This window comes from Anneissia japonica, unplaced genomic scaffold (genome assembly GCF_011630105.1).
Source record: "Anneissia japonica isolate Jap-2015-1 unplaced genomic scaffold, ASM1163010v1 scaffold287919_len575428_cov197, whole genome shotgun sequence".
Taxonomy (NCBI): Eukaryota; Metazoa; Echinodermata; class Crinoidea; order Comatulida; family Comatulidae; genus Anneissia; species Anneissia japonica.
Genome location: NW_022718751.1, coordinates 226,195 through 249,912, shown reverse-complemented (window position 1 = coordinate 249,912; position 23,718 = coordinate 226,195). Strand labels below are relative to the sequence as shown.

At 32.8% G+C, this 23,718-nt stretch overlaps 1 protein-coding gene across 2 annotated transcripts in view; it reads right to left on the bottom strand.

Moving 5' to 3' along the window:
* Positions 1–1,159: 1,159 nt before the first annotated feature.
* LOC117110598 (serine/threonine-protein kinase PLK1-like) overlaps positions 1,160–23,718 on the bottom strand; it is a 44,496-nt gene continuing 21,937 nt past the window's right edge. Inside the window, exons 4-14 of one of the 2 annotated variants that reach the window (XM_033253353.1) lie at positions 16,246–16,362; positions 14,089–14,306; positions 12,263–12,358; positions 11,203–11,605; positions 10,697–10,796; positions 9,881–9,970; positions 9,231–9,399; positions 8,680–8,809; positions 6,621–6,665; positions 4,553–4,702; positions 1,160–4,389 (exon numbers count right to left, since the gene is read on the bottom strand). In XM_033253353.1, the coding sequence (XP_033109244.1) occupies positions 4,183–4,389; positions 4,553–4,702; positions 6,621–6,665; positions 8,680–8,809; positions 9,231–9,399; positions 9,881–9,970; positions 10,697–10,796; positions 11,203–11,605; positions 12,263–12,358; positions 14,089–14,306; positions 16,246–16,362 (1,725 nt within the window). In that variant the 3' untranslated portion in view covers positions 1,160–4,182. The remainder of the gene's footprint in view (positions 4,390–4,552; positions 4,703–6,620; positions 6,666–8,679; positions 8,810–9,230; positions 9,400–9,880; positions 9,971–10,696; positions 10,797–11,202; positions 11,606–12,262; positions 12,359–14,088; positions 14,307–16,245; positions 16,363–23,718) is intronic. The other variant, XM_033253354.1, reaches the window with a different exon arrangement.

Below are 23,718 nucleotides of genomic sequence, written 5' to 3'. Positions count from 1 at the left end.
ATAATGGTGATGTGATGATGATGAATTTTAATATATAAAAGTGTCATTTCCAGCCATCTAGGGGTACTATTTCCTCAAATTTTCGCACCAAGGTTGCCACCCGGCCTGTTGCCACCCTAGGCCCGTTGCCACCGGGCCTTTTGCCACCCAGGCTCGATGCCACCCAGCCTTTTTCCACCTTTGGGAATGTCGAATATATATATTATTTTGGTGGGTTTTTTTACGACAGATTTGTACTAGTAGGCCTAGGAGTAGGAATTTTTTCTTGATTAAATTTACTTTCCAGTTAAATATTTAATTATTAGTTTACTGTATTTTATTTCAAACAATCGTCCATATCCTCCCACCCCACCTCCACATTTCAAAACAGATTGCACCCTTACTGGGTATAACATTAAACTCCATCGAGTAGACACCTGATCCAGAGTACCATGTCTTAGTGACTGCTGATGAGGTAGGAGTGCATAAATTTGTTTTTAGGATGTGATCTGGTTTTACATGCCCATTTTTTTTTTTTTTTTGACTATTTGGATAAAGAATTTTTTTAGCATTGGTGGATTGAAGACCCCCTCCCCCTAATTTTTTTTAATGGAAAAAAAAAGAAAAATATAGATCCCCTATCCATATTTAAGTCTCTATTGAATTCCTGGATCCCCCACTGTTGAGTTTTATATAATTATTGTTAGGCTCTCTAAATGAAAATTCACTCTTTCACATTAAGAGAGTACTAATATTATTTATGATGCATTTATTGCAATGTTCTCCCCTGGAACCCCTCCCCCACGGGGTCCTACTTACCTCGCATAACGGCTCCCCACCCCTTTCAAAATCCTGGCTATGTCCCTGCGCCACTCGCTTCTGCTAAGCTTACATAATGCCCATTCACACAGATTCAATGTAGCAGTGGATGTGTGTAACATTATTTCCTGTTGAATACTTGTATTAGTGTCTGTTCACACTATTAAATGTTCTTTGACAAAAAACTGTTGTATGTCCATATATAGTCATGGTGTGCCTATATATGGTCATGATGTGATGTCATCATGACCATATTTAGGCATGTCACATGTTTTTGTCAAACAACATTGGATAGTTTGGACAGGGCTTTAATATTAAAATAGTCCCAACAAAAAACATTATTGAGACAGAAACAACATAATACATGAATTTTATGTTTATTATTATAACCATGATGAATGATTTTCTGATTCCAATTTTCAATTGGAAGATAATAATTGCCTTAAATATACAAATTAAACAATTGAGATGTTTAATTTACTGTTCAAGCTTATTATCCAAACATACACAGTATATTTTTTAGCTATACAAATTGGAAACACTCATTTTATTGTACAGCATAAGGTTTCAATTACATTGTTACTGTTAAGTGGTTCTGTTATTTTATATCATTGAAATTCGAATGCCTCCTTGACATTTTGTTATTTTATAACATTGAATTTAAAAGCAAGTATACAATTTCATACTGTATGCCGTAAATCTTCTGATTGTGGACTCATTTATAGATAAATACACTACCAATGGTAATAAATCTGCTAGGCTGTGTTTGCTACAATTTCATTGGGTGGAGACAATACTTTATGAGGATTGCTGACTACCATTACAAGTTCCCCCATTAACCACCAATCCCTTGGGTTTCACTATAGTTTTAAAGTCATAGATATGGCTTAAGTGAAAATCAACCTCATCTAAGTTATTAAAAAAAAGCCATATTTCTTTTTATTAATCAGAATCTTAATTGGTCAATACATAATTCTGAATCAAGCAGGGGTTGTAAAGTTAGAAAAAGTCTTTTCCAGGAGATCTATTTAAACAAGCTTTCATCAGATTTTGTTTTGCTGCTTATGGCGATACCAACACTGCCTTCCATGAGACAATTGATAACAAATGGGTATTAACCAACGACCGGGGTAATGATAATATGAAGCGCATATAGGGCTTATCATAATGCACTCTATAAGTCTACCCATATTAATATTATTATTATTATTATTATTACGGTAGTAAAACCATGCAGTTCGGTTACTTTCCCGGAGATTATTGTCTGGTTGTGGGAGACTGTCCCGAATTCAAAGAGACTCCCACGACTTCGGGGAGACTTGGGACCCTGTACAAGCAATGTGGACAATAATGGAGACGATCTGTTGGAAATAGGAACACATAAAACATAACGGGGCTTTTCCACAATTTTATGTTAAGAAAATACTGGTATTACCTGCTTTACCAAAATGAAACACAATGAAATTACCTGTAAGAATTTTCAATTTCTTACCTTATTTCCTAATAAATATAAGTGAAATTTTTCTCTTAATATAATTCTCCATCAATGCAACAATAACATACACAACTTTCATTTGATAACTAATTTCTACTCCTAACATTAATCAAATTTGTTTCTAATAATACTGATAAATTAAATCTCTAATTCCTGTTGTAGGCAGTTTGTATTTTTCTTAGCACAACACACACAAATTAATATAGCAGTCTTTATAATTTTCTTTAGCCATAACGGCGCATAAATATTCATATCTTGAGGTAGGAAGCATAAAGTAAGATACATAACGGTTGCTATACTGGCTTTACAGGCTAAAGCCCTGTTTACACCATCAAAATTCATTTGACAAAAACATGTGACATGCCTAAGTTTATGACATCACATAATGACCATATATAGGCACATCATGACCATATATGGGCACATCATGACTATATATGGGTATACAACAATTTTTGTCAAAGAAGATTTGATAGTCTGGACAGAGATTTACAAAACATTTGTCTTTCAAACAAGTTTATATATTATGCATTATTCATGAGGTGGGATTCGTAACACCATTAACACACAAGTAAAAAATAAAATTTAAAAACAATACCTGAAAAAAATAATTAATATTTCAGTTATAATCATAGAAAAAAACTGTATTTTACAGGTTGATGTACTTTGAGTGGAAGTTCATTGATGCTAAAAAAGCAACATCCTGCATTCTCCACAATTGTTAGGCTATGATATCGTGGATAGCATCATTTACATCTGCCTCATTCACAATGTACTCTATGATACACCCTGTCAACTACAAAGACTTGTTTCCTATTCAAACTACAATTTTGTTGCAATTAGTTGATGCCAATTAAGTGCACACCAATATTTTCTTGTTATTGGCATTGATTATGCACTGTTATGCCGGGCTCTCACTGTGTCGATTGACCATTGTACGACGACGCCAAACTCCCTGTGAATGTTAGACGATGCAAAAGCGCCTACTGATTGTCAGTGGCAGTCTCAACTTATCGTCATGCGCGTTGTGTCCTCCATGGAATAGCGTCGGCCAATGCCAGTTGGCCGCAATGAGTGTCCGGCATTACTTGGTGCAATGAACTGCAATATTGTATGACATCATAGCACGACACAATTTACCACAAAACCAATGTTTCATGCAAGTTTCTTAGTCTGTTTCCATGGTTGTTTTGCTTTTTCAATACAGTAACATATTTTATTAGCCATAAATACTTCAAAACATGAATCATTCTACTTTTAAATTTTGTTCGTCAAGTACCATCGTAAACATATGAAAGACTGTGTTTACTTTAAACCTAGCTGACTTGCCTGCTGCCGCTTCTCCTATAATGATGATTTATGCTGTAGCCATTTAGCAATTGTGTCTGAATGCACCCAACCAGCACGATTGGCAAACTGTTCTCCTGACAATCACACTGCAATAAAAGTGTAGTTTGAATAGGGTTTTATCAGAAATGTTAAACCTGCCTGCATTATTATCAGGAAACCTCAAGAGTATTATTGTTCTAAGTACTACATACTGGATATCAAATTTCTTGCAGCGAATCCGATAATTGTAATACTGTTTAATTTTGCAATCCATTTTCAGTCCCAGAACTCAGCACTTTTAAAGAACTTTGCATCAACAATGAATTGCTGTTAGTGTACATCATAAAGAATTGTTCTTTGCTAAATATTACCACTGTTTTTCTTCCTCTAATTTAATAGTACATTTCCTTCTTCCTTTTTCTTCTGCAAATTAACCGCAAAGAAAGGCATGAGGGCAGTACACTACTCTATTGTGAAATAAGTTTTTGCACGGATTCCCAAAAACTTTCTTTATTCCTTCTTATCTTACAAAAAATTCTGGATATGAATGCAAATCCACGCTACTCTTCCTCTTCTGTTGCTACTAATTTATCGAGAACCTCTCGTGTATAGACAAGCCGAGAATAGATGTCCGCTGTGCATCCATGATGAGCGATGTGTAGCAGACGGTACGTGCTTGATATACGGTCTTCATTAATATATGTTAAGAGATGATCACTGTTGTTATAACTCAGAATTATTTTAGTGTGGTCTTCAAAAAAATTGAGCTGTAAGAAACAGATTAATTGTAATGAGAACAATTTTTGTTAATAAAACGTACATGAAATAGCTTTTAAAATTTACCATGGTAGAAAAAACATACAAAGCAATGCTTGCATTACAATTATTTTACAATTATTATAAACACATTAATTAAATATTCACACATACCTGGAATGTTCCATTACTAAGATACATTGCTATTGCTTTATCAGTCCTGTACCATTTTACCAAATAGGGTTGTACTGTTGGAGCTGGGTTAGGAGATGTTGCTTTTCTTTTGGGAATCGGTGACATGGCGTCCCATGCTATATCTCCTCCCTAGATAAAAATTAAATTAAAATTAAATTAAAATTAAAAATTAAATTTAATTAAAGTTAAATTAAAATTACTGGCATATTGAATTGGGAATTTCTAATGAGGAAATATTTTCTTTGCCATTTAAGAGAAGCATAAATATTATGGCTCCTATATTGTTTGCATAACTTTTCATGCTCAATGCAAATGCAAACATCCCTCTATAAGCCAATTGGTGATAAGGGCAGCACATGACCAGCAACTGAAATAATGTAAATACTCCATGATAAGGCTAACACAACAGCTTCTCATTTAGCAACCTGCAACTCATCTTAAATTTCAAATTTTTATGCAAGTTCTCAAGAGAATGATTAGAATATTAAACAATAATTTCCACAGCTGAAGTGACAGGCATTTCCCGAAGCAGTCGCACAAATGAAAGTGGCATGCACTAGCAACGTGACACATGTACCGTGAAAAAAATGTGATACTAAGAATAAGTAAACGAACATCTTGACCACATATTGAACATAAGTTACAGCTAATTTGCCTAGAAGTCAGACAATGCATTTCTAGTCTACATACATTTCAGAGAGTGAAGTTAAAATGATATTTAATCTATGAAATTGTTTTCTTACAATTCAAACAAACGGTAAATTCATGATAAATTTTCCATTGAAATTCTATTTAATGCTACTGCCTGAGAATAAATGAACAAAATATAAAAGAATGAATGAATGAAAGAAAAATATATTCATGAAAAATGAATGAATAAATGAATTTAAATCAATAAATACAAGGATGTATAAATGAATATTATAACATAGATGAATAAATGTTTATAAGAAAAAATATCAAGACCTATTTACAGGAGATATCAATGTGCTGTTGATTATGCTTTAATTACTTAAAGTGTACAGTATTTTTAAAGTCTAAAAACATCTACAGTATTCTAACACATCAAATCAACTGTGTACAAAGCTAAAACAATCAAAATTTTAAACTGCCAAAAGAAAATAAAAACCAAATTAACAAGAGCAAACAAGTTATGACAATGTCCTCAACAGGAGGACAGGATAGGATGATAGGAGTATTTCTGGTGTGAAACCCACTAAGTCAGAAGATTTGTTTCCAGTGGGGTCCTTCTGGTAGTGAATTGGGCAGTAACACCGGGAGACAATTCCCTGCTCTTTTTCAAAGAGTGTACTGTGTTTTTTAACGTGAACATTGGCCATAATGCACACTGGGTCGAAAGACGGTGTGATATCAGGACTTGCATGTCAGCCCTCCAGCTGAAATACAAGGAGAGCAGCGATGAGAATTGAACCTCAGACCAAGAGATCTCCACGGTTCAGCACACAAACAGTGGACTACCACCAATTTAGCCAACTAAGCTAAGCTGCTCTCTCTGGAGCATCAAGGCCTCAGGTAATACCCAGCACGAACTTAACAATAACAAAACTTGCTACTCAAGGAAATGAGCAGTACTGGAATTTATATTCTGTGGCTGTCCACACTATGAAATTGTATGTGACAAATTTGTGTGATGTGCCCATATATGGGAATGATGATATATCACACCTAAATATGGGCATATCACACCTAAATATGGGCATGTCACAGCTTTTTATCACATAGAATCGCATATTGCACTTTATATATAATGCTTTTTATTATATACTTGAGATTTTTTTAAAATATTTTAGTTCACTCTTAATTTCAAATATGGATGTATATTATGTTTTATAACCATATGAAATAACAAAACATACACATACAACAATGAATTATGAAGTAGTTAAAATGAATAGGAAATACCAAATTACAAACAGAAGCTTAAGATAAAATTAAGTGGTCATTCCATGCAAAAAATTTACTTTCATCAAATCATGCAATTAAATTATACATCAACATGCAATCCCCAAAATATGGTATAGTCCACCTTTGCATCCTGTGGAGTCACTACTGTAATGCCTGTTTCTGGACCCTTCCATGATGCAAATAAGGGGTGGGTTTGAAATAAAAATGTAAAATGAACAGAGAGCATGATTAGTTTAATGATTGCAAAACAATAAAAAAAAAAAGGGAAAGAAATCATCATCATCACCACATCACAAGATATAAATCATGTTGGCATGTCAGTTGGATGCAAATTTCATTCTTCGTTCAATCATCTGCATAACATAACATATTAAATGATAATTATTGAAGCGTCAAGCCATGATTTGGAGTACCAAGAACACCACTTTATGTGGCATATAACAGAATTATATAAATACTATATATTTACATTAAAAATATTTACATAATAACATTATATAAATACATTACAGTAAATGTAAATAAATAGAAACAAATGAAGTACAGTTGAACTTGCCTAAGTCGAATCCAAAATGCTAGTGAAAAATTGTTCGACTAAAATTCTACTTATAGATTGTTAATTAATGGAAAACACAACAATTTGGCATGTAAAATAAGTTTAACTTTTGAGTTAGGCAGTTGACTTAGGCAAGTTTAACTGTAGTACTGTGAATTTTATAAAGCCTTGGCCAGACAAAACATGTAACATGCCTAAATATGGTCATGATGACATCACATCATAACTAAATATAGGCACATCATGACTATATATGGGCATACAAATAAAATTTGAGTCTTGACAGGGCTTCATAGCTTTTAGTTCAAATTTTTGACAAAGCATCAGAGGATATGTTTTACAACCCCCCCCCGTCACCTAAAAAAAAAAAAAAAAAAACCCCAAAAAAAAACACAGCCTTGAAAAACAAGATATCAAAAGATATTTTGCTTTTGTTATAGCTAGATTTGTGTATCTTCAGAGAACAAAACCCTTTTGTTACTATGAATCGCTACTGACTTGGTCAATACCGCTAAATGATACTACAATATCATTATCTGTATCTTGTTGTTTGTGTTGATTAAAATTGATTGATTTAAATTAAATAATAAATAATTAATATGGTAAGCTTTTGTTTTTTATGAATTTAATTAAAAATGATTTAGCTATGATACATCAATTAAAACTATAGCTTAGATGGAGGCACTCATCACTCTGTGATGTAGTACTCTAATGTTACAACTGAATATAAAAGGCCCAATATTTTATATAGTGGTGCTTTACTATGGAATTCACTTCTGTTTATGTAAAAAAAAATATTACAAATGTCACAACCTACACAAAATATTTTCGCAATGAATTGATGTCTATTTTTATTTTCATTGTTGGTTGTAAAGCTTTGTGTATTGTTCACTAGCAACAACCCACTTCTGACAAACCTACTCACTTAAAAAGCAATCATTGGCCATGAGAGTTTTGTGGTCTATTACCAAAAAATGTTGTGAAAAACCACAATAGCAACCTAATGAATGAATTGCATAAGCATGGTTTGAACATGCTGCCTGCCAAATGATGGCAGTTTTGAGTGCAAATAATAGTAATAAATTGTCTTCATATACCAGAATATTATCCTAGGATTTCAATTTGTAATTCCTCTGTATTAGGATGAATAAAGTAAGCCTATTATTTGGGCTTTGAAATCTACCCACTACCAATTTTCATCCTAAAAATAAGTTTGTATAGCAAAAAAATTATATGGGAATTTGCATTCATAGTTATAATCACCTCATTTATCCTTATCATGGTTATATTACTACAGTTAAACTTGTCTAAGTAGACTTTGCCTAACTTAAATAATTTCTAAGTCGATCTTATTTTACATGCCAAATTGTTGTGTTTTCCATTAATTAACAAACTGTAAGTCAAATTTTTTATAAGTCAAACAATTTTTCAATGCCATTTTGGATTCGACTAAACCAAGTTCCAACTATACATACATTTACTTAAAATTGGTAATTGTATGGTAAAAATTAAAGAAATCGGTACCTTTTAACTAGTTTTCTAAACTACGTACCAGCGACGATTTAACCATCTGTCCAACATAATTCACGAGAAAGCAAAAATATGGTAATTGTGAGCATCTTACCTTGATGAGGTGTTCGTCCATGTACGTTGAGAAGTAATCTAGTAGGGTAACTTTCTTTGAGAGTCGTGGTGGAATCGAAGACATTCGGAAGGTATGTACTCTGTGGTCATTTGATAAATATTGCACTGAACTAGAAAGACAATGGAAAAATATGGAATGCAAAATTGGAAGCTGAATCTGCATATATTAAAAACCTAAATTAAAAACGGTGCAATGAGATTGGTTAATCCCGATGAAGATAATGAAGACAGGAACCAGGAGACAATCCCCTACCTATTTCCAATGAGTACCCTGTCCTTTTAAACATGCACATGGGCCGTATTGCACGCAGGCCCAACAGCTTTTTAAGTTTCCAGAAATTTGTGTTTCAGCCCTCTAGCTGAAACACAAGGAGAGCAAGCGATCACCAGTTTAGCTGACTGAACTAAGCTGCCCTCACTCTCAATGTTATAATAAGAGTAAGCCTATCTATAAATACTTATTTGTATTTCATTCACATTACACTCACTACAGAGTTGTCTTTAGTCAGTGTGGGAAGGTAGCATACTTACATCCTATCAGGATGAAAACATATTCTTGACTTATCGTTGAATATAACTCCAACACTCTTATCTGAAAGTTGGTGACCGAACCCGTACTTGTTGGAGTAGTCGACCCACTTTGGTACCCACAACACCTCATCCCCAATAGCTTTATACCTAGGTGTGTGCAAATACTCCTCTGAACATGGCAAAACAAGCAAAAAAAAAAAAAAAAAAAGGATTAGTTTGTCAAATTTGAAAGTCTTTTTCCTATGTTCAAATAGTGGAATAAATATTCATTTATTCTTAATCTTAATATATTTATGCAGCCAAATATATATAACTGCATTTACAATTCAAGGAACAAAAGAATGAAAAAAAAATCTTTACCACCAAGGTTACACTTCCATTTCATTTGCATTGCTTTCTACTAACAGGTCATAATAGTGAATTCCTTTCCCCAATAATGTATTTTTTTCCTAGTATGGTATTTTGAATATATAATATAACGTGTGTCATTGACAACCAAGTATTCTTACAAAGGCTACTAATAATAATAATAATAATAATAATAATAATAATAATAATAATAATACTAACAATAATGAATCATGGAATCCTCCGAAAAAGTAGAATAATTTTGATTTATTGTGAGTATGAGTAAATAAATGTCAACAAACCTTTTGGCATATGGCGTAGACAGGTGCGTAGCATCTCACTGACTGCAACAATGGAAACAGAGTAATTTGCAGGTTTAACTGGTGAACCACCTGTAAAACGAAAAATAACACCTGTAGAAGCAGCCTTCATAATGTATGTTTTTGTATTATAAAAATTAATATTTATGATACAAAATAGTACAGCAGGGCCAGCAAGTTCATTACACTGGCTGTCCCTGAGCTTTTTAAAAAAAAAAACAAAAAAAAAAAAAACATGATTATTGTTTATAGCATTACTGTATGCTTTGATTTGTAATTAAATTCTGAAATGAATGAATAAATAAATAACGATGAACAAAAAAAAAAAATCAAAAAAAATCAATCCTCTTCTGTCTTATCCTAATATGATACAAATATGCATCAATGTAATTCTAGAATGGATTACTCATATGTGACTTTCCTACGTTCTCTGCACAACATAGATTTGGGCCAAATTGCATCCTAGAATGCCGGCGACAAGGAAAACGTTCTCGCACGTGCAGATGACTTTACGTTCCAGGTCCTCTCATTGTCGTGCAATGGAATGCTGCTTATTATAAGTGGGTAGGATTTGCTTCTGGCAAATTTGGCAAGGCTTAGACACCTTAGCTTTCAATGTTAACGGTCTGTAAAGTGGCTCAAATAATGTTTCAGCCCCGGGTTTTGACTTCTGAGTCTGTGCCATTTTCTAAGTGTTGCTGTGTATTACAATCAGGACTGCATATTATCTTTGTGGATGCTAACATCAACCAAGTAAACAAAAGTTTGAAAAAGCCTTGAGCATAATGTAGACCTTACCAGATTTCTCCCTGACAGCTTCTAGGTCAACAGGTCTGCTTCCAGGAATGGTGACATGGAGTTTAGGACGCAACCTGGGAGTAGAGCTATTGCCTGGCATCTGTTATAGTACAAAATATTTTGTGTAAGGGGCTGCAGTGTGAGACATAAGGAACTTTGTCTACTTACATTATACAAGACCCAAATATCATTATTATAACTGCAATTGCAGATCCAATTCAAATCCAATCCAAACTTTGACAAAAGGGAGAAATAAGCAGATAACAGAAACCCAACACAGATGTTATAATATAATAGTATAATCAATAGGAACCATCGAAAACTTCAACAAAAGAGAAGCTATGCAAGTTCAAAACACTGAATCAAGGTCAGGTTTTGTTTAACTTCTTTAAAAATCTTTTAAAATAATGTTAAATACCACTGGCAGTTTGTGATAGCTACAGTTAAAAACAAGAAGTGTTATTATATGTATAATTATATAAAAATTATGAAAAATTGGCTATTACCAAGTGGGTGCTTTTTTCCCTTGCTGCCTTTATCTCACTCATGGCAGCTTCCATGTTGTCGTGCTTCATAGTACTCTCTCGTCGTAACCGGCAGAACTCGTTACGCACAATCTCCCCAGAACTGTCACTCATCAATACTTTGGTGGTTGGGAAATGAGGCGCAGTCGAGAAGACTGTCGGTGAAAGCACTTCAGGGATATACCCGCTCACAAAGAAGTCGTGCAGGAGTACTTCTTCTAAGGAGGGTCGGTCCTCTGGTTCAGAGGTCAGTAACAAGGAGATGATATCCTTAGAGTCGTATGAAAGTGTATCCGGAAAAGAGTATTTATTATGTTTTATCCTTGTGTAAGTTTCTTTTAGACTGGTGGTCTCAAATGGTGGTCGCCCTACAAGCATGGTGTATCTGAAACAAACGCATATTCAATTATGGCATAGCAACACATACTGTATTCCATTATCACCATTATTATCATCCATATATCATCTGCCACCATCAAGATTGTTATCATCATTAAAATCCTCATCATTATTCTTTATCATTGTCAATGTTATTACCATCTTTATAGACATCATTATCTAAATCACATTTGATCAAGAATCTGATGAACTTTCAAAATCGAAGTTCTCAAAACAAGATACATTATTATCATCATTCTTAGCAATGTCATCCTCTTTATCATCATCATCATCACCATCTACATATTTTTCAAAGGCTTGGTTCTCACGAGAGCCCTAGTATCCGGATCGGGAGCTAACCATTAGCGCTAACCGTTAGCACCTGCGTGAGAACGCCCGAACGGTTAGCGCTATCGGTTAGCAAGTGAGCACGTTTTTATTATCAACCAATCATACGTACGCATTTACAATTTCCAGTTTCTTATTGGCCAGTGATTCGATCATCATATTCTTGGTATCCGGATCGGGATCTTCTCTTATGGACGCATGGCAGCTAACGGTTAGCAGGATCCGGATTCTGCTAACCGTTAGCAGCCGTGTGAGAACATAGCCTTAATTATCATTGTCATTATGGGTATCAACATGTTTCAAATTCATAACTTACAATACACAGCCTAACGCCCAGACATCTGCCTCAAAGCTGTGGCCTATCTTTCCCAGTACCTCAGGGGCTATATAGTTTGGTGTTCCACACATAGTTCTAGAGGGGAAAAAATAGAAAAATATAAAATACAGTACTCTATAAAATATTCTCCCTATTCCTGTTATTATTTTGCACTGCATAAATGCTAACTAATTTTACTTTTACCACCGCTAAGGAGGTTATGTAGAAGCGGTTGGCACATCGGTTGTGGCTTGGACTCCCAACCTCGAGGTCGGGGGTTCGAAACTCTCGCTGTGCAAATCGCTTGTGTCCTTGGGCAAGGCACTTTATCTATGGTTGCCTCTCCACCCAGGAGTACAAGTGGGTACCTGGTAGGTTCCAACACAACTGCACTGATCACTAGCCGCAATATTATGGAATAATAATATAATTTAATTTAATAATTTAATTTGGTGTTCAATGTGTTCCATATGTGTTTGATCCAATGACCGGGGTAGTAATGTGAAGCGCTTAGAGGCCTTGTTAAGGCATTAAGCGCTATATAAGAACGACATATTAATATTATTATTATTATTATGTACAGTATTCATTGCTGTTTGTCTGTCTGTCCGTCTCCCCATCTGTCATTGAAGTCCGCCAATACTTTATATATAAATTACAATTTAATGAACTTTTTAAGTGCTAACCTCTATCCAATGATATCAACTTTATTGTACTGTATATAACTAACAACATAACAATGCCATGCTAAATTGATCTCTATACAAACATTTTCTTAGCCAGAAATCACAAATTTGACATTAATGGTTGACAAGCCAGGTAAAATAAGAAATCACCTGTTTAGGCATGGACAGGTGATCTACTGTAGTATAATGGTAACAGACAAGAATCTCCTTGAAGTACAGTAAAGGAGAATAATAATGTGAATAAGGAATTATTATTCACGCTATAAAATCTTGAATTATGCGTAAATTGGTGTTACTAGTATTACATTTTATATAGAGCTTTCCTGAAGAGCAAAATCAAAGAATATGTTTTCTAAATTTGGATTCACATTTCAGAAATGGACCTTGTTATATAACAGCATTAATAATAAATTTTAGATATTATGTTAATATTCCAACTACCAAATCTAGTGTAGGCCAGTGCAATTATATGGTATATCTAAAAATCAAATCAATACCAATAAAATAAAAATAAACCCATCCCCTTACGTCTTATCATACCGCCACCCCCTTATGAACCATATACTACACGAACAGACTTGTACAGTGTGTCTCTATACAAAATTGACATATAATTAATTGGTGAAAAGTAATAGTCGAATTTGAAGAACTGTCTATAAGATGTATACAGATTTAGGTAAAAGGGATACATCACTTATGGATTTAAGTTTGACATATGGTAAAGTAATGTCCCATCATTGATGTCACATATGATGAAGCTGGCATTGACTGTCAGTGAAAAGTCATCCAGTAAATGACAAGGAAAGTTATTTTTGAGCATTGCCATTTTTTACCATGTTGTTTTGACTAAGATGGCTAGAATTCTGGTTTTACATATAAGAAAGAAAAATATAGAATATTTTAATAATAATTATATGTAGGCTTTTATATAGCGCTCTATATAGCTGCATTAAATATATCAGCGCATTTTTGCACTGATATTATTTGATGCACTGGATGAAGAGGAGCAACGCTGATTAAGTGCCTTGCTCAAGGACAATAGCTAAATGCACATCAAGGGATTGAAACCTCAACCTTGATGTTGGGAAACCAAAGAGTTCCCGCTGCACCAAACCACTTCTAGCTCTTTTGGTAACCTACCGCTTTCTGTCACCATTAAACTCTAATTTTGCCGCCAGACCAAAGTCTCCTATCTTGACTTCCATGCTGTCCGTCAGGAACATATTGCCAAGTTTGAGGTCACGATGAATGACGCTGCAACTGTGCATATACCGCAAGCCCTCTATCACTTGTTTCATGAAGTAGCGAACTTCAGATTCCGTTAAAGTTTTACGTAGTTTGAGCATGTGCAGCAGAGACTGAAAGATGAAGCAAAAAATTTCACTGTTGCTATATTTTTCTTTGATGATCAAACTCTTTTTCTTTCATATTTTTGAATTATAAAAAAGTAAAATGACTGCTTTCAGCATTGATGCAATTCATGAATACAAACATAAGCTTAACAAGCAAAAATATCAAATTTCTAATCATTACTATCATTAATTATTAAGTATGTGGGTGATTATAATGTCATCCATAAGGTTTGAAGTGACTATAATATTTACTACCCAGAACAAATCATATCTGCATTGACTTCATAGTAATCACATTTACATTAACCACCCACTGTAATCACACAATCTGAGTAGACCTGTGTATAGTAGCAATCCCAGGGTCATCGGGTCAAATCCTAAAGCCCTATCCAGACTATCAAAATTTGATTTGACACAAAAACATGTGACATGCCTAAATATGGTCATGGTGACATCACATCATGACCATATATAGGCACATCATGACTATATATAGGCACATCATGACCATATATAGGCACATCATGACCATATATGGGCACATCATGGCTATATATGGGCACATCATGACCATATATAGGCACATCATGACCATATATAGGCACATCATGGCTATATATGGGCAAAGACAATTTGATAGTGTGGAAAGAGCATACAAAATATCAACATTCTCTACTCTTTAAGTCTCACAATGTGTTTATAAAACATACCTGTAATTTGATGTGTGTTTGAGACATAAAGGTTAAAGTAATATTATTATGTTTATATTTGTTTTTCTTTATTCCTATTTCTATTTTTTTCCCTTTCCTTACACTCAATTTTAATTTATTACTCTAACATAACAAACTACATAGAAGTACTAAAGAAAAACAAGAACCATGACTTTGCTTATTATTTACTAAGGTTAAAGAAATATTATGATGTTTATATTTGTATTTGTTTTCCTTCATTTCTATATTAATTTTTTTTCTTCCCTTCCCTATTCAATTTTAATTTATTACTAACATAACAAACGAGATAGAAGTACTAAAGAAAATTAATTTATGATTATGTTTTCGATTAAATATGATACTGATTGATTGTTTATGATGATTTACGGTAAGTAAAAATTTACCTCTTCTACCTCGACCTTTTTTGTTAACGCATTGTTTAATTCAACTACTGTTTGTGAATTTATAAAATATATTTTTTTCCATGATATTAAACTGCGTATGAACTTGCATTGTTATGGTAACGACGACACTGTCAAATATCAAATTTACATCTTACTAGATCTCATTCCGACAGTCACATATCAATTATACAGCTCACAGACGTCAGTTATAAATTAAAGATTCTGTCTGTGTTGTGCTTATAAACTTAATATAAAATTCAATGTTTTAAGTTTACAGCTTTCAATTGAGCATTAGGCAAGTCTTTTTCTAATCCAACTGTTTCGCGAACTTATTTTTTTAAAGCTCATCAGATGAGGGTGGAAAAAATACTAAAAATAAAATTTTGTTTTCTTATTTAGCAAAACCAACAACATCCAGACAGAGGAGAAAATAAAAATAAAATTTTATTGGTAAATGAAAACAGTATAGTGATGGGGTGGTTAAATACTTTAAATTTATATAATTAGGAAGAAATAAACATGTCTTGTTTTTGAGATTTCAAGGCAGCGGCGGGCACAATAAAAATTAAAAACGAACTTTCATTTTTTTTTAAATTTCTATTTTTTTTTGTGAGGCGGGTATACTAATTGGCCAAAAATAAAATTTTATTTTTATTAAAAATCACCATTATTGGCAGGTGGCGGGTTGGCTAAACAAGGTATAAAAAGTCTTGCCTTAGCACAAAGAATATTTTCCATTTAACAGACACATACAATAAGTGAAAGTCTAATAAACAATCTGCCAAATAATTATTTTAAATGCAGGAGAAAATGGACAGCGATGTTTAATACCTTTTTATTGCATAGTTCAAGAATGACGTAGACGTTCTCATCGTCTTCAAAATGTTTGTGGAAACCGACAACATTCCGATGGTCAAGTTGAGAGTGGATATGAATTTCACGCTGCATCTGAAATGAAGAAAAAAAATTCAATACGAATTTGGAGACAGAATTGCGTGCATACTTTCTTTTTAATACTTGAATTTTGATCGTTGTTTATTTGTTTTCTCTAATTTAAATATATGTGCAACTTATTGAAGCTGTTTATTCTTTTCCTCTTGTATAATTGATCAGAAATATACTCATATACTTTTGGAAAACACTATAATAAAAATGTTCATCATATCACACAGATTTGATGATCAAAAATTGAATGGATAAAATCAAATGAATGCAATTAAAGGAACAAAAAAATCCCAAGACCAACCGTAAGTTAAAGAAATTTATAAAAATTTTTTTATTAAAAATAATAAATTTATAAAACACAAAATCAGATACAGTACTGATTTTTCTACCCACTTCTATTTTTAAGTATGGTAAATCAACAAATATAATTTTATACCTACTTTCATATGATTAAATGATTAATTTGTCTTCATATTTTGTTCTAGGCTACATACTTGATGTTAATTTAGCTTACAATTTTTTATATCCTTCCAAAGCACTAATAAATGTATAAAACTGAAGGTTTATAAGACAAGGTTGAGTTTTTGCCTTTGAACATATATTTATATTACATACTGTATATCATATATACACTGACTTAATTGACAAACTTGGTACTTATAGCCATGTACAAGATTTATACCCACAAAAACCCACAGTGAGAACTGCCACAAACCCACACACACACACACACACTTATAAAGCCCATAGGCATGCACATTATAAATTACAATGTATCTGAAGTTTAATTTCATGAATTTATTCCACATAAATGCATCAATCAGAAAATTAAGCAATTTGAAAAATGTCATCAACCATTGGAATGGCTGTCAAACCGAAAAACTGGAAAACCAGAACATGTTATCTGTGCGGCGCCATCTAATCGCGGCAATTAAAAGGTGCAAGAATGTTGATAATCCTCACGGAATAGAGATCTATTCCCATGGGTAGTGTTCGGTACAAGATAAGGTCAAAGGGCACATAGCTATCTAACATGAAGAATATAACATCACCATAAGATGTTTGCTACTTAGATAATCATCAAATTACAATAAATGACTTGTTAATTTGTTTTTTATTCTAATTTCAGTTCACTTACAGTACGGCGAACACATTAAAAGTAATGTGATAATTTGGATGAGGCTGTTGTGAAGATGTGACATCGAAAGATATTTAAATAGCCAGAAGATATGGAAGTCAGCTCAAATATTTGATGACAAGATGTGAAATATGCGAATATTGTCTGACAAACAAATGAACTTCATGTCCAGCGGTGGCTCCAGAAATTTGCTGACAAGGGGTCCGACATGTCCGACAGCGGGGTCCGAACCAAGACTAGAGTCTTAATTAGGGTCATGAAAAGAAAATTCCTGGTAGGGTTCATGAAAAGAGTTTTTATAGACTAATATTAACATATTTGGTCCAACGACCTCGTCCATGGCATTGGATGACGGGGGTCCAAGCCTGTCCGAAGGGGAGAAATGCCTCTGCACCCCCCTCTCTGCTGGTACCACCACTGAGTCATGTTAAATTGGATTAACAAAAAAATCAAAACAATAATAGGTAAATCATACACAAATATTTCAATTTCAATCTACCCAAAGATAATACTGATGCATCTGAATCAGGAAACCTTCAAAAGATCATTAAAAACACTAAACTGTCCAATAAAAAGTATCATAAGTTCAAATAAGACATAGATTACAAGAGTTTTTGCTGCTTTACTTTGTTTTAATATGAAAAACTGATCACCAGAAAATTTAAGGGTCTATATAGATGCATAATATATAAGAAAAGACTGGCCCATAACCACAGAGGCTTTGAATGAATCACCCTCTAGGAACCAACTGACATCTCCCCCAGCAATAAAACTATCAATTGATACAAATTTCTTAACACGCTAAAATGTTAGCTTCAGAGAATTTTGCACTGACCCCTCCCAAGACCTCAATCCATGGATCCCACTAGGCATTTCTTGGACCTCTGGCTCTCATAGGTGACTACCTAAAGCAAAGGAGAGCTAAGTGTGGCCTGTGGCCCAACACCAATTTTTATTATCTACTGTTTGTAAATTAGGAAATAAAAATTTTCAAGTAGCTTCGCCTAGTATGTTTGTTGTAATTCTTTGTATGTGCTGCTTTTTAGTGGAAATTTAAAATATTAAATTGCATTATTGTTTATTATCTCAAGACAGACAGTACATTTTTATCAAAAGTTCAACAAGACATAGCATTTCCTGATCAACAGGATAGAGCTCATAAAATGAGCATGAAATTGTTTTGGAATCCAACAGTTTCAGTCAGACTTCCTTCTTTCACATAATAAATAATAATACAGGAATTTCTACCACACCTTTTACTAAAGGATGCAAGATGCAATCAATTTTAAAATAGACAGTAATTAACGATAAACTATGAAACATCGAGGAAAATAATAAAATTGGACAGTTCACAGAAATCTTTTAAACTCAACTATGTATCTTAGGATTGAATAAGAATGCTTATTCTTGATAGTTTTAACTGTTTTGAAAATTCTATATTTTCTCTGTGAATTGTTTTACTGGCATCTTATATCTGTGTTAATTTTAATTCTAATAGTTTATTGTTGATATATTGGTTTTTTTTTATGTATATTGTTGTAAAGACGTTCAGCAGGTCTATAGGAGAGCTACATGGATAGTGCTTGCACTTTTGGCAATCCTCAGGTAACGAACATCTTGTATTGCTTTTACCTGGATATTGAATAAATGAAATGAAATGAAATAAATAACTTTTGTATAAATAAGTGTAATTACATGAATACTTCAGGTGATAGATAAGTGACAACAGCTGTGTGACAAAAACTTGTGAGAACAATCCCAATAGTTCTTCTACAGCTTACAACTCCTCTTCTAAAATGAAGTGACCTAACTTATGTTCCAATTCCCTATTTGAATAGTGTTATTTGTTTTTTTTAGAGAATGTGGTAGGCCTACTTGAAAGTAGAAGTATAACAAAGCATAAAGAACTAATCACAATGTGTATGACTGAATAAACAAGAAAAAAATAGCTTCAATTACTATGATAACTTCATTAATGTTTCACTTTTGGTATCCTTTTATTAAACAGAATTAAGAATGTTCCATATACAAAGGACGTTTGTACAGTAACTCCAGGAAACATACTACCATACTACCCTAGACTATACTATACTACAGTATACTATACTATAACTATGTTATTGTACAAAGGACGTTTGTACAGTAACTCCAGGAAACATACTACCATACTACCCTAGACTATACTATACTACAGTATACTATACTATAACTATGTTATTGTACAATTTTTCAACATAAATACCAAATTTGAATATGGGACAAGATACTTTTTTTTGTAGAAATTAACATTATAATTTTAGTATCATTTCTGTTATTATTAATTTATTATTATCCTTATATATTATTAGCATCATTATTATCATTATCAATATATTTATCATCATTATTATGATTCATTATCAAATTATTAAATAAATAATTTGTATAATAATATATTGCAGAGACCCTGTTTATTTATGCATATAAATCTGTCTATTCATATATTATATTTATCATCATTATTGAAAATATCATAATTATTCAGTATTATTAATATTTATGATTAATCATTCATTATTATCAAAATTATCATCATAGTATTATTTATTATAATAATTGTCATTATCAAACATATGGCTTCATTCATTATTATCATAACTTCTGTATTATCATCATTATCAATCATTGTTATTTTCCTTTATTCTTTTTTTTCTTTTTCCATTATCCTTATTATTTAATATTATTTCATTTATTATAATTATTATCATTCTTTATCAATATCATCTCCCTGACAAGAGAACCAGAATGTAAAATCGTTAATTCTAGTATTAGCTGTAATTCTACCGTAAGTTTTATTAAGTGCATACGTGTTGAAGTACAATACAAACAAAATTTCATAAATATTTGTGCTACGAATTATAATCCATTGCAGTATCACATTACTATTGCCATCATTAGATTTAAACAATATATGAATGCAAACAAATGAAAATGAAACAAGGCCAGTGGTTTGCATGTTAACAAGATGAATAATGTAAACAACTATTTGTAATTTTAGTGGTTTATGGATTTATTTAAGATATTGTATAATGCAGAAATTTAGAGAAAATAAACCATTGTATAGTGTTAATTATGCAGACACTCAGGCTACAGTGACTTAAGCTCATTCCAGATTACAAATGATGTATGCCCGTATATAGTCACGATGTGCCTATATATGGTCATGGTGTGATGTCATCATGACCAAATTTAGGCATGTCACATGTTTTTCACAGGATTAAATATGAACGGTGTGTGGATACATGATTTGGAAGACCTTCAGAAAATTTAAGAAAATGAAATTAAAATTATCTGACTGAAACAAGTTTTATTGATTTACATATATAAATATTATACATTTACTATGTATTTTCCTCAGCGATCAATGACTTAATGTTTAAAAACAATAATTTAATATACTGAATAAAATTTTCAATATTAATAAGGCCCTGGTTATTAGCACACCTTCTTGGCCTAATTGGAAGAGTCACTCTTGCAATAAATATAAATAAATTACCGTATATAATATTATATTACATATCAAATATCAAGTATACATCCATTATATACAAATCACAATATAATAGAAATGACATAAGAATCCATTATATATATTTAAAAAACTAAAACTATAATATCAAACATAAAAATATGTATATGTACTCATTCGTGAGAAACCCATCTATACTCAGCTAATGCAATGGAGACACAATGACAGCAAATGGTGTCACTGTATAGCAGCTAACTGTACCAGCTTAGTGGTTGCTTCTTACCAATGAACAATCAATGGGTAATGGTTATCTGAGGTAACCACCATAAAATTATAGCAACAATAACAATTCTGAAGTATTTTGTTATTGTAGAGATCGATAATGCCAAAAAGTAAAATCTCAGGTAATATGTAGGCTGAATTGATTAGATGGTTTGTTTGAAGTAAAAGTAGCCTAGTTTTCTCACGGTACTAAATCTTTACATGTGCGTCTGAAGTACAAGGCTTATTGTTATTCTCGGTCATTACTGTATATTTATAGTAACTGCTTATTATTATTATTATTAGTTACTGACTTTTCCTAGCAGTAGCAGAAAAAGCCATTGTTTTTGTTCTGATTTTTTTTTTTCCACATGTTTTTCCTATCTTATTTGCACATGATTTTGCTGACCGGCACTTTAGTCATTTTCCATGCTTGGATCTTTTCCAAACTTTCCCCAAACATAGACCATATACCAAAGATGTGCTGCGTAAAATTTAGCGACAATCTGGAGTGAGGTGTGGATATGAAAACCAAATAAAATATTTTAAAGGCAAACACACCACACCAGATATATTTTAGAAACGAATCAATAACAATAATAATATATGGATTTATATAGCTCTTTTAACTTAAAGTTTTGCAAGGAAGAAATTATTATGTTTTGGTGACAATCCAGTTTGCATAAAAATCTGTTGTTTTTGTTCTGATTTTTTTGTTCTTTTTCTATTCTGCGTTTTTCTATGTTTTTGCACAGGGTTTTCTGACCGGCACTTTAGTCACTTTCCGTACTTTTGGATCTTCTTCAATCTTTGTCCAAGCAAGACTACTGTATACTGGATATCAAAGACGTGCATATAAAATAGGACATTATTCTACATATTTTGGAATATTAATAAACGGGTAATTAAACTGCAATTTGTGCCCGTCTCTGCTCCCCCACCCCTACCACTGGTGCCCCCCTGAATAGAAAGAAAGGCAAGTTTGAAAACATTTTTTTAAATATTTTAGGTATTAACAATTTCCATAGACAGTACAACAATCCTCCTTATTTCTCAGTAATAGCAAGTTTTTATGATTCTATGTGGTTTGTAGTTTTCACATAAAGTAAAACAAAATGTTCAGGGGGGGGGGGAATATCAAATAGAAATATCATTATATTATTACTAATATTATTATTATGGAAGCACCTAGAATCATACAAGAGGAAACTAATTTTAAATTCGATTCGAAAATGAAGTCATTGACCTCAGAAATTTGCTTGAATTACTTGTAAAATTGTAGATGAAATATCATAGAAGTGAAATATGAAACGTGAGTTTCTGATTGGTTTATTCAGAAAGGTCAATCATCCATCCTCCAATCTCTGTTGCTCATTAAAGAACCATTCATTATAAACATAAATAAACCCTCAGGTAGAATACAATGCCACAGCAGGAGGCCTTGTGCTTTACCTGTCAACTTATTTGGCTTCTGATTGTAGGACCAGACTGGCAATTACTAATACTACTGTATAAATACACTTTTTTATAAGAAACAGTAAAATTTTTCTCAGGCTCAGTGTTCTTTTTTTGCCGATTTCAGGCTCAAAATGTTCTTAATTTGTTCTTATTTTATACACATTTCAAAGATAAAAAATTATTATTGTACAGCAGTATATTACTACTGTACTATATTATAAAGGGTATGACATAGTCATACCTACTGCAACTAAGGTACAGATAAGATTTGTTAGTTTCTTCATTTGACATTTTATCTTAGCCTCAATTTGTTCTTGTTGTTCTTATTGTTAAAGTAATTGCAGCCTCAGTGTTCTTATAAAATGAGTTCTTATAAATTGGAAATTATCATACACTCATATTGTTCATGCAATGATTAGAATGCAGAAAAAATATATACACTGTTGCATATAACACACTAACAGGATACATTGCTGGAAAGAGAGGTAGAGGTAGACATAGGCTAAATTTCATGAGTATGGTCGAGCAGTTAACATCAGAGAGTGGGAGATTTTTCCAGCGGGCAGAGACAGAGGAAGACATAGGCCTAGTACATAATGACGATGGTGTATATATATATTCTAGTTCTCTGAGGAAATCTCCTTTCAACCCAATGGTGTGTTATAAGTGTTGGCCTATGCAAGCAACTGTTGTGTGTTATCGGCCTTGTTAAGGCAGAGTGGGCCAGGACATATTATAGGGCAGCTCGCTCATCGTAGTGGGTTCATGTTTGTGACATGGTTGAGATCTGTTGTAATTAGAATAGAGAGCAAAAGTACAGAATTGCTATCTTTCTAAATTCTTTAGTTTCTTTTAGTATCCAGTTGTCATATGACGCTAATACTTGTTTTCCCATTAGGATTTAATGTATTTCACTTTTACTTGTAATGCACACACCACTTGTTGAGCATCCCTGATATGAATGGTGTGTGTGTGTGTGTGTGTGTAGCCTATG